Below are 13,028 nucleotides of genomic sequence, written 5' to 3'. Positions count from 1 at the left end.
TGAAAACCACGGATTTTGCCATCAAAGCTCGCTGGCTAGTTAATGATCATTAGCTCCATGAGAGGGTTGAAAAGTCTGTGTCCAGCTGACACATTTTGAAAAGAGGACCCAGTGAAATGACCTTCATTATGCAGTTGATAGCCAGCAATATGTACAATATGAGATGGGGCCCGTTTGTAGTCTGAGTGGTGATGACCAATTGTGTTTGAGCAGGCTTATGGGTGAATGTTGGTAACGTGTGTGTATTTTACAGTGGAGAGCAAAATACCATCGTCAGCGATCTTCTGACGATGCTTCTGTATTTTTTTGGTTTGAGCTTCTAAACTGTCTACTTGTGAAACAATCGAGTCTCGAGACAGTTGCGTTTTTTTTGTCATCTAAAAGGTCTGGATGTGTACTGAAACTCGGGGTCAAATGGGCCTCAGTGTTAAATTATTATAGATTAGATATTGATGAGTCTTTACATTACGAGTGTTTTCTATTTGCTCATTTACCTGTTTTGGTGTCATTTGTTATCACGCTGCAGTGCCCATTTGTCTACTGTCTCAGGCAGGAGAGAAGAAGTAGAGAAACGTTTTTTAACTTAGTTTTTCACTGTCTTTGAGACTCAACAGCTGATCCACGGAGCACTACGGCACTACAATAACCAGCCTGTAGCTTTGAATACAGGCCCAGTGTACAAACAAGGACAAATCAGAACACGCGTAGCAGCCACTTGGTTCGAGAGAACAAAAGATATATTAACAGAGTGTGGAGACAGAGAGAGGGAGAGACGTGGCTGAGGCTTTTTATTGCGCGTGAGTGGAAACAGAGGCAAATATCTGAGCCTAATCGCAAAACCCATTTAAAGAACAACGTCAAAAGAATTAGGTCCAGAACGTCGGGGCTCAGAGTAATGGGAGCCAACAAGTTGACAGGGAACTAGTGAATTTGTGGTGGGCATGCAGCGGCTGAGATATCCGGCAAAACTTGTATGTTGACTAGTCTTTTATCTGATTGGATTACTGTTACTTAGACCACATGCAAGCAAGCGTGAGTAAGACAAGGCTCTTTTTTTAGATTTACTCTCTGTCTGTCTGTCTGTCTGTCTGTCTGTCTGTCTGTCTGTCTGTCTGTCTGTCTGTCTGTCTGTCTGTCTCTCTCTCTCTCTCTCTCTCTCTCTCTCTCTCTCTCTCTCTCTCTCTCTCTCTCTCTCTCTCTCTCGTTCATTTTGTTCAAGATCCTGGTGGTGAGGTGATGGATGGATGTAGACTCACTGACCTACATGAACGACGTTTCCACACTCGTGTCTGTCATTTAAAGGCCGTATAGGCCTCATTTGGAACATACAGGGCGATTATATCTCTGATTTCAGTGCCTTGAGGCTCATGTGAGGGGCACATTGGTACCAATCAACATGAGGGTTAAATGCATTAGTGAGCCCATGCATAAGATTTTAAAAGCTAGCAAATCAATGCTGTGCGTCATCTACTTCTGTGTTTCATGTTAGCTAACGTGTCTCATCATGAACGTAGTTATCTAAAGTTAGAGGGGTCAATTTTAACCTTTTTTTTTAAAATGTTTGTGCATCAAAACAACATTCAACTGTGTAAATAGTATTGATAAGAGCACCTGCAGTTTGAGAACCAGTCACAAATACATACATATATATATGTATATAAATATATAAATATATATATATAAATTTATATATATATATATATATATATATATATATATATATATATATATATATATATATATATATATATATATATATATATATATATAAATATTGAGTGTAACCTCAAATCTGATATATCTAATAGTTTAATAATCCAATAATTTCACTGCTGCAACCTTTTCATTTGGAAGACACTCAACAGATTTATTTATTTATTTTCGGAAGCCTATTCATCAGCTTTGTCATTGTAGGAAAAAACGGTGATCCTAGACTGTGTTTTCAATTAGGTTGCTCGCTGTTTACAGGTATTGTGCTCGGGGCTGTTGGGCCAGCGTGGCCTGGCCTCCAGGCCATTGTGCCCGCGGACAATAGATAATGAGCTATCCACATACGTGCATCAGGCATAAGACGGACACACTTACACACAGTATGATTTTACTAAGACAGGGCCACAACCACTCAGCCAGTGTTGGCCTCAGTTTGCATTGATTGATCAATTGCGTTTGCATTTGTTACAATTTTGTCAGGAAATAATCTGACCTGAACTAGTGAGCGTTTGCGGGGAGGTTTGGGTTCTGGAGTGGAGGAAAGCGCAGGAAGCATTCAACACAAGGTCAAGAGCTCGATCAGGTGCTTCACAGGCCTGTGAGACATTCAATGACCAGCACAACGGATGGCTATTTTAAAACAGACGTTGGTTAGCTCAAGCTGTTTGTTTGCAGATTTCACTGTTGGGAAATGAAAGTTGTATCACAAATATAGCAATCCTGAATGATCCACTGGAGAGTTTCTCTATGTGAGTGTTTTGGAGTGGCTTTTATTTCTGGTCTATGAGCCACAGCTGTCTGAATTATACAGTAAACCTTCAGTCACTTCTTTTTTGGTGGCCACTTTGGAGCAGCATATATGGCCAACATGTTAGCAAACAGATGATAGATAGATAGATAATTGCTTTATTGATCCCATAAGGGAAATAATTGCTACAGATCCTGGAGATATAAATATCAGCAATTGTTTGGGGTTGTGTTCCATCATTTACTTTTTTTAATCCTTTTCGCCCTCGTTTGGTTTTCACAAACTCCCGAGGGAAATATCTGACCTTTCCTCACCTTAATGCTCCACTGTGTTGTATCTGAAAATGACACAGGTAAGAGTCGTGAGAGTGAACCGAAACAGTCAAATCACGGGCCGTAAAACCAATGAAGCTGAGTCTTCAGCTGAATAAGGCTGAAGCTGCAGAGGATGATAATTCTCTGTTGGTAAAGCCACTGCTTTCACATTGTACAAAGTCATCGTCAAGATATTGATTATCCTGACTTTAAAAGAAACAAACCACTTTTTACTTTTATTTTAACACATTGAGTTTATTTACTTGTCACAACGGTTGTATAAGGTCTTCTGTGGGTCCCGCTCATGACGTCACCACGGTTATTGTTGTGGCTAGAATACAACTAACATCTAGCAGGGAGCCTGTGCAGTGCACTGGGGAAGTGGTGTCAAAAGATGTAGAGATTAACCAGACACTCAAAATCTAACGAGAGATCCTGCTAAATTGCATTATGGGAAATGTAGGAATGTAGGACCCAATGTATTTTGTGCTTTATTTGTACGCGAGACTGAATTTTGATCATTATATCTCTTGTAAGTCCCCAAAACGTTAAAACAGTGCATACAAAATCACTCAGGTACGAGATGTTCTTTCTCAAACATGAGCTTGCTACTATAAAAAATTGAAATGAGCAACAAATGCTCCAGACGGTCAGGACAGTGTGTGATGGCAGCAGGGAACACTGCGACATATTGATCAAAAAGAAAAAAACAACATGTTCTTTAAATTCATCTGTCAGGTGGGCAAACTCAGGTGGACCCTTCAGCAGTTAAGGAGATAACACAGCAGGAGGATTTACATGCCGCGACTGACGCGAAAAAAAATTAAAAAAGGAGGCCACCTAGCTCGTCGTGGCCACATCAAAGGGAACCTGGTTATTAACGGGCAAGAAGAGCACCGAAGGCATTACCATCACACACACATCTCGCAGGCCCATTTATAATTAGCAACACACACACACACACACACACACACACTCACACACACACACTCACACACACTGAACATACGCACCAAAACCAACACAAGCTAAGAGGGACAAACTACTTTCCACGCGCACAACAACCAGACGCTGATGTTGCTGCTCACAATTAATTAGGCAACTTATTGAGCTCAAGATGCAATATGCATGTTAACTTGATGCTCGCGTCTAGTTTCAGAAAAAAAGGGAAAATGCTTTGATGTTGACAGAACTTGGCAGTCAATCACTGGCAGCAAACAATTACAGAATTAATGAAGATTTGGAAACAATAAGCACGGCTATTGTTGCAAATGCATGCATGTTAATATCTGAAAATGTATGCATGTTAAATGTGATTTCAGACAATGGTGCGCCTTAGAGTGGATGCAGGCTTATTACTGGTCTTGAGGGCCTCAAGTGTGACGCTGGGCTTTCTTTTGACAATCAATCAGTTCAATTCATTTTGGACCATGGACTATACTTGTTGAAGATCAAATTCAAACTGTAAGAGCATCCATTTATCACACACAATACAAATTGTATAAAAGACACATACAAGCGTGCATGCACATTACATAAAATAATACGATTAAAGAATGCATTAATTATAGGCCTATTGTTCTTCCCCATTAACAGTCTATCTTATTATACAACACATGAATCAATACACATAATGTGCCACGATAGACTACAAACTACACTGCTCTATCAGCCACATGCAGCATCACAGGTGGCTTTTACCACGAAATAATATATGTATTCAAAAAGTGGGCAAAGAATATACACTTGTTTTGAGTGTTTATATAATGCCATTTACTAATTCTAATACCCAGTGTGGGAAAATACAGCATGGTGTGCAAATGTCCCGGTCCAGGGTCATTTAATAATGTCTTTGGACTGACTTGTTTGCATGGTGGAGCAGAAGTGAGGGATTTAGGTCACATGCAAATGTCTTGCTTGTAATATTTTCAGCATGTGTTGATCCATCTGGAGCTCGCAGCAGAATAATAAGCACAAGCCTGGCTAGCATGTGCCGACATTCAAAAGGCGGCAAAGACATGCTCAACAGCTAAAGGCGACGTGCTGTGTAGCTTATATAAACTAGGCTATAAAACATGTAAAATTTCCCTACGCTTGAATTATTAAAGGGATGAACAGAATCCCTGTCCTAAAAATCTAATATCTGGACCTGTCGCTGGTTGAATTTGGCCTGAAATGAAGATCCAACCTAGTTGCTCATAATTGCTAGAAATTGGCCTATCCTAGCAGAACACTGTTTCCGTTTAGTTTTTTTCCGTGACGAGCGCTGCAGGGAGTGATGTCTGTGTCCCCTGTGCTGCAGCAAAAATTAATTAAACGCGACTTTGGGTTGTGATCACACATGTCACGTTAGATTTCAGCGCACGAATGGCCTCGCTGGGCGCAAGGCAGCGTCTAATCATGGAAAGGTTGTCATGGCGTTGGCGCCCCTGCTTGGTATCTGCGCGTGGTACCCGCCCAGGAAACAACGGGCTGTCTGAAACCTGCGCCCACCACTGCCTCTCGGGCTCAAACCTGTGCGACGCGCAGGCCTCACGAATTGTCTGCGAAACGGAAGCGTCTCTTTTAATTACTCACAGACTCGTTCAAGGGGACAGCAGAGCGCGATGGAGATGCTGAGCTGAGGTGGTTTCTTGATAATTGTCCCATTTTCAGTCCACCACCAGCCAGGCGTGGTGCTGAATTTGCTGAGAAAATAAAGGTCCCTTGGTGTAACAACTTGTCTCGCAACATAGTTGGGTTATTGCGTACACAGTAAAGCCAAAGGCTGTTCATCTGAAACAGACAAATATAATAAAGAAAAAAAGTTATTAAATGAATCATGATTGATGATGTTGTGGATCCTGCCTTTTGGTCACAGACTGGTGTCCATGGCGAGGTCAGAGGTCAAGGAGGCAAACTGGAGGCAAGATGGTAAATATGCCAAATTTGATTTTATAAAAAATAAATTAAATGTAATATTTATGAGTATTTTAGAATATAATTTATAACAATATACCACATATCAACATAGAATCATTTTAGACTGCCAGTGAAAACAACATTGATCATGTCGTAAGCTGTCAGTGCTCTGCGTCTGACATTTAGCCAGCGCTATCTCACTAAAATGGACCGATTTTTGAAAAGAGCAGATACACACACACACACACACACACACACACACACACACACACACACACACACACACATACACACATGTATTTTTAAATTAAACTGACAAGCGTTGCTTAAAATGGGAAACAGAAATATTGTATCTAATGGACTGATTGAAGATTTGAAATATTATTGGAATTATTATTATCATTGCATAAATAAAAATAAGGAAATATAAATTGAGATGTTTCCTTTGATTTACTTTTTAAACATTTGTATTGGGTTTTTTTTTTGTTTTTTTGCAAGAGACTGGTTAAGAAGTGAAACAAGTAAACATGTTGCTGTTGTTAGTGTTAAACATCTTGGTTCTAATATTAATAGTTTATCCTTAACATGAGCAGATATTAGTCCTTGACATGAAGTCTGTATTTATCTGTGACCAGACCTGCATTAAGAAATGTCACCATAGTGTAATTCATTCCATTTCACCAATTATAGACAGTTATAATATCCACATAGGTTTTGTCCGATTTACCCATCATCTCCCTCATCATCTCAGGCTATAATGCCATTCACTGGCTGAGTCACATAAAGACCAGGAACAATACAGGAGTCTGAACTATTATATGTATATGAAGATGTAGCTGGTGAAAACAGCCGGCAGTAAATGCAGTGATTTATAGTTTTGCAGCCTTACTGCATTTATAGTAATTATCTTGTGTCATTATGTGACTTAATTAGCAACACGGGCGGCTGGAGACTTATAGGAGAAGGTGATGAGGGGAGAAAAGGTGCTGGCGAGGACAGATGATAACAGTAATTTCACAAATGTTACATTGAAGTGCCTTTTAAGGTCTTTTCCTGACCTCTGCTCCAACAATATGTTAGAGCGCCCTCTGCTGGTCTCTCATGGGAGGGTGCTTTTCTCCACAGAGCTGGACATCTCAGCTACTACAAGTGAAGTGTCAAGCAAGGGAGCAAAACTGATATATTGCAGTCAGAGTAGTGCCTAAATTAGTAGATCTGCAGTGTTTCTTGATGGAATTAAAGTGAATCAAACATTGTGCAACGACCAAACAAATAATGGGCCCTGAGAGGAAATGAAATCATGTCATCTGAACCGCTATATGCGCTTACACAAAAATCCAAGCAGGACATGCTGAGAGTGCGTTGGTGGCCGTGCAGATGGGAAAGGGGATTTTTCGGGCTCAAAGCCAGACAGGCGACAGGGAGGATGGGTAGACAGGCGACATTCCCTCAGGGGCCGTACTGATTGGCACTGATCACAAGGTCTCCGCAAGGTGCCAATTCATGTGAGACTGTAAACAAGGTCAAAACGATGTCGGGTTACAGCTGCTAATCACCCGGCCTGTCTGTGACCAGCAAGGTGCCACAGAGGGCTGCAGGGTGAGGGGCTCGGCAGAGAGACAGAGAGAGAAAGAGAGAGAGAGAGAGAAAGAGAGAGAGAGACAGAGAGAGAGAGAGGAGGTAAGGTAGTCATATACAGAAGTCAGCTTGAGAAGAATAGTTAAGCTTAAAGTAAGACATGATCTCGTTAAGTTATCTATAGTTGTAAAGGATAACATCAAACAGATGGTAACGATTGATGATAGAGATCATATTCGGTGGTTGAAAGTAACAGATAAATGGTGAAAATAGTTAAACCAAGCTGAAAGTAAAAGGATTTGGTTTTAATGCCCCGTTGACCACAGGCATGTTGAAACAGCAGCATGATATATGAACGGTTTATGTGTTGTGATGTATGGTCGTAGGGTGCTGACCACTGGATGGTGTTGACATTGAGACATATCGATCCCCATGCCAGAGTGGTGGTCGCCCAAGGCTGAATTAAAAGGGAGGGTGAGGCAAGGAGGGAAAACTAATGTTTGTCTCTCCAAACCCCGCCCGGGGCCAGACGCTCAACGCTGAATGCTGACTGGTCCGGTTGCTTCTTTATTGATTTCAGACTGGGTTGGGCAGCAGGCCAGCCACGGCCTCTGGTACTGACTGTCTGGCCAGTGATTGATTCAGTAATGTAAAATCATCTCACTTTAAATCAGACAGTGGACAGACACAAAATCCACAGAAGGACCATGGACAAGTTTTATTCCACTGCCGCTTCTGTTGTGTCTTGCATGTACACACATCTCTGGTTTGTGGGTTACAGACCGATTAAGTCTCAATGGGGTTATTCCATCTCCTGTCAAAATCAAGCTAAAAAATCATACATTTGCACACAGAGTTGATAATGGGCCATATAAAGATGCTCTGCTAATTGTATTGCAATGACAGACATTGGCCTCTGGAGGGAGACAGAGAGCCGCATGTCTGAGGCACCTTGGAGTATTTTCAAGATGGTTGTTCCCAGAAAAGCATTCAAGAGATGATGTATGATGATTATAAGACTAAAGACCATAAGTCCATACATTCGGTCTTGTCTGATGATAAAGCTATGGAACGATACCAAAGTGTGAGTCGCAAGATAACTTTTGCTCACAGCGTTTCTCCATGGAGGTTATTGTCAGATAACTGTTATCTTCATCAGAAGTCCCTTTTATATCCAACTCTAACTCTCAACACAGCCATCTTTTTCCAGCACAAATATTTCAGACGAACATAAATCAAAACCATTTTTATTTGAGAAAATAGTATTTGGATTATAGCGTACACAGTCATAAAGTCATGAACTAAAAGTAACCTGTAAAGGATTTCCCTGGAATATATTGTCTAAAAAATGTGATGACAACCATTAGTGCAATATTTCGCAAGTTCTGCATCTCCTTTGTGTTTCTCATTTCATCCGCGCCCTTCTCTCTTTGTGATTCATACATTTGCTATTTTCTTAAACCGTGCTTTTAACTTTAACAGGATTGGAAGACAGTAAATACATGAAGCCCAATACCTCTGCATGTGTTGCTACCATTGGTTTCACAATGACAAATAAATGAGAAAATTCTACACACAGCCCCTTTCACATCCCAATGTCATATCTTGTTGATGACATTGCATGTCAGTTAGTGAAGCCCACCGGGGCTCGGTGGGTCTCTCCGTCCCGTGCATCAAAGTTTGCATGTCTGCACAGTCATGCTGTCCTCTGGCCAGCGGTACGAGTCCACAGCAAACTCCTCATAGTCAGTGCTGTAGATGAGGGAGTGCACATAGGCTTCTTTGTCGGACGGCTCTGGGCGAAGTGTCGCCATGTTGTGCTTATAGGCATACTCCATGATCTGTAATGCACAGGGTGTGTTTTTTAAGTTTCACAAGGTCTCATAAAACTTGACTAAAAGAGACATGATAATGAAGGTAAAGGTGTGCTGGAACAATCCGGACACTCTAGGACCTTCAATTATTCAAGTTTCAAACATAATGACGTCCAGAGTTTCATTTTTTTGCGGGTTGCAGCATGGGGCTCCTTCCAACTGCACGGGGCTGAGGCCCACCTGACATATCTGTTCGTGCAGATTTAGAATACATATTTTGTCTGTATCCATAAAGACAACAAACTGAGCTCACAGTGGCCTACGGTGCCAATCAATTCAGGGGTTGTTTTAAGGTCATTTGTCCCCGCTAGCTGCACAGCGACACCGGATCGCCCGCAAAATCCCACTTTACCCCCTGCATGGTGAGCTGCTGGGGCATTTTAGTCGTCGTCGACTACTCCCGAAAAGTAGTCGATTAATCGCAGGAGATATATCTTCATTTTCATCCAATAACAACGAACAATTCTCATTAAACAGGTTTCAAATTCAACCAGTCAAGGCTGAACTCATGGCTCTGAGAGGCTGTTTGCAACCGATTTCTGAAGAGGGGATATTGTTTAACTGCAGGAGCAATGCTCCGTCCAATCAATGTCCTTTTTTTGTTTCAACATTGGGGGAAAGCATATTATGAGGATATTTTGAGTGTCAAACACTTCATTCCCCCATTGGTTGCATTTACAAGCAACAGTTTTTATATTTATCAATGTATGTTCATCGCATTGGGCATTTATACAATAATGCTTTTCCAACAAAGGCTCAGCTGGACTTGGATTGGCCCAGGTGGACGGTAAGTCTACAGCGATGCACAGTGTCGCCTGTAAAGCCCTTTGAAAGTACATCTGCTCTTCACTGTGTGCACACTAAGCTCTGACCTTGACAGCCAGTTTGATAGAGACGTCCCTGATGGAGCTGAGAGGAGGATACAGCCTTCCCTCTGCCAGGTCCTTTTCTGTCACCAGGTGAGCCAGAGTCTGTTAAAAGGTAAAACACACAGCTCCTGTTACTGGAGAAGGAAATCATATAAACATAGCTACTTGTGCTGCATGAGTGCGATTACTGCAAAGTACACAAATGTGGTGTGAACCATTAAGAAATACTACATTAGGCATAAGTGCTCCAGCAAATGTAATACCCTAGAAAAATCACACATGATGTATTAGTCTGATGGAAGAACTCATTATCACTACTCACGATTAGGTACATTTATAAATATAATTAGTACAAAGTGTTGGTGGCATTACTTGGAGCTCTTTGTGTCTGCAATGTTTGTTATAGTACTATCTTTTAGAAGTTACAGTATGATATTGCTTCATTTTCCTACACCAAACCGTATATTAAGTGGGAACGATTAGCTCTGCAACTGTTCTGCATTGAGTACTTCCACAAAAACCATTGAAATCATTCTGCTGCTTACACTGAATGTCGACACAAGTTGCATTTCAATGCATGATGTAAACCTGTCATGTGCTTTTACAGTCTGGTGTGACCACTCTGACTGTAAGAATAAAACAAATCTGAACACGTCCCGCTATGACTGCTAATAATGTAGCATTAAAGCTCAGGCATTCATTACATGTTCACGACTTGTCCTTGGAGTGCCAGATTTTAGAGACAATGTGAGTTCTGTATGATAGTACAAAACCATGCATGAAGTGAACAATAATGTAAACGTTTTGAAAAGGGGTGTGTTTATAGTGTGTGCATGTTGGTGCGCTACCTCTGCTGCAGTGAGGAAGACTTCCTCAGTGATATGTCGGATGGCGCAGGCGGTGACAGCCAGGCCCACACCGGGGAAGATGTAGGCGTTGTTTCCTTGGCCAGGGAAGAACGTCCTCCCGCCTGACAGGGTCACCGGGTCAAACGGGCTGCCACTGGCAAAGATGCCCCGCCCCTACGGCACAACGAGGTACAGCAAAGTATTATTTACTATCAATTTACTTACTTTGTACTTGCTTATTACTTGTTTATCCAAATTGTATTTTATACTTTCTCTTGTATAGTTAAATGTTCTCTGTTGTTGTGCTGTTGTTTGTTGTTGTTGTTGATGTTGTGTTGTGATGCACCTTCCGCCAGGACAAATTCCTCGTTTGTACTAACTCACGTGGCAATAAAAAGTTTCTGATTGTGATTTTCATATTATTACCTCCGCCAAGAAGGTTGGATTTCCATTTCAGTTAGTTTGCCTGTTTGCCAACAGTATGAAGGTTGAAAAGTACTGGCCCAATTTTTATGAAACTCACTGTGAGGGTGTTGACCTGACAGATGGTTTTGCTGCAGGGAACCATCGGACTAGCCGTCACTGGAAGTTCCCTTCTAGTTGTTATTATCGTTACATTTATTCACCCATTCCTTAGATATGACCGAGGAAATCGTTCATAGCCATGTATGGGAATATCATTGTGATGAATAAGTTGTGCTGAGTACCTCTGTGAGAGTGTAACACTGCTCAGCAGTGCATTCTGCTTTGCTGGTCGGGTTGCTGAGGGCAAAGATGATTGGGCGTTCATTGAAGGAAGCCATGTCTGTGATGATCTGCTGGGTGAAGGCCCCGGCTATGGCCGCCACACCTGCCACAGAAAGACGTTAATGTGCAATATGAGCTATCATTTACAGTCTTCCAACATTAAACACATCTTCATTTTCCATATGAACCTAAATATTCACTAAAATCTACAACGGTAGGCTACCATCAGTCCAAGCCATCTATTCAACACGTGCTTGTTGTTTTACCAATGATAGCAGTGGGTTTCAGTTCCTTAACCACATCCTCCAGCTTCTTCATCTGTGGGTGCTCATGAGCAAACCTCTCCTTCTCGTGAGTCAGCTGGTCTCGACCCTGAGGATTTGGAGAAGAGGAGGATATTAAAGACAAGTAACCATCTGTGGAAAAACAGGACCAAAAGAACAGATTGAAACTTGGAGTCATTGGCATTGCTCCCTAACACTTCACTGCTCAAGGAATACAGGAATAAAATAAAGGGTTTCTGGGATGACAGAGAAATGTGGAGGTGAGGAGATGGAGGAGAGAGGCAAGAGAGAGCTTTGCTGGTGGAGTGGACGAAGGAATGAGAAATCTGGAACAAAAGACAGTGAAGAGGAGGAGGAATGAGGGATGAATCACATGAATATGGAGGCTAACACAGATGTGTACCAGATGTTGATGTTGTGCATTGATTCCAGGGACAAACCTGTCATGTAAATTAACAAACCATGAAAAATGTTTATTCTTGATTGTGGAGGAAACTCTGATGTCAAACTGCTAAAGACAATCCACCTTTAGAGGGGTTTAACCCGTGATTACATCATTAAGTGTGGCTTCAGCCGCATGGGGTCAGAGACCCCATGCTGGAAGCACACTTCATGTTCTCCTGCGGGCTTATTATTATTATTATTCTTCTTATAGTCAAACCACTACTCCTCCCAGAGCGTTGCCAGCACATGCGCAAAAATTACATCGAAACGTGCGGTTTGCGCGGGAATCGTGAGCTATGACTTTTCTAAGAGATTCGCCCGTACGTTTTCCCGAAAAATGCAAAAAACATAAAAAAAATTTCACGAAACGTTCGTAGAGGGTGGCGCGCCAATTAACAGAGTGAGAAGAAGCGACAGAAACTGTTAAAAAAATAAAACGTATTTTGTCTTTACTCCCACAATGTTCACTCTTCATACACCATTGTTGGATAGAAACGTTGGAAATCTTGTCTTCTGTCATAAACTGCGGTCGATAGGAATCCAACGGACTCAGACGTCTTGAAATCGGACTGAATGTGAGAGAAAGTCCACCTCGCTCTGCCATCCGCCGCCATGTTAAATCTCCCTCCAAAGCCACGTCTCCCCTGAAGCTCGTACCTGATTTGTAAATCGCCCGTACAGACACATGTTTTATCGTACAGACTCGCCAAT

The 13,028-nt window shown here is 41.7% G+C and overlaps 1 protein-coding gene across 1 annotated transcript in view; it reads right to left on the bottom strand.

The window, feature by feature from the left end:
• Nucleotides 1-8,535: 8,535 nt before the first annotated feature.
• Nucleotides 8,536-13,028, bottom strand: part of me1 (malic enzyme 1, NADP(+)-dependent, cytosolic) — a 72,742-nt gene continuing 68,249 nt past the window's right edge. Inside the window, exons 10-14 of the mRNA XM_068569665.1 lie at nucleotides 11,856-11,961; nucleotides 11,550-11,692; nucleotides 10,843-11,016; nucleotides 9,998-10,096; nucleotides 8,536-9,092 (exon numbers count right to left, since the gene is read on the bottom strand). Coding sequence (XP_068425766.1) covers nucleotides 8,925-9,092; nucleotides 9,998-10,096; nucleotides 10,843-11,016; nucleotides 11,550-11,692; nucleotides 11,856-11,961 — 690 coding nt within the window. The 3' untranslated portion in view covers nucleotides 8,536-8,924. The remainder of the gene's footprint in view (nucleotides 9,093-9,997; nucleotides 10,097-10,842; nucleotides 11,017-11,549; nucleotides 11,693-11,855; nucleotides 11,962-13,028) is intronic.

The sequence above is a fragment of the Clinocottus analis genome, unplaced genomic scaffold (assembly GCF_023055335.1).
Source record: "Clinocottus analis isolate CAN_PGR_092001 unplaced genomic scaffold, fCliAna1.0.p SCAF_9, whole genome shotgun sequence".
Classification (NCBI taxonomy): domain Eukaryota; kingdom Metazoa; phylum Chordata; class Actinopteri; order Perciformes; family Cottidae; genus Clinocottus; species Clinocottus analis.
This window is presented reverse-complemented; position numbering and strand designations above follow the sequence as displayed.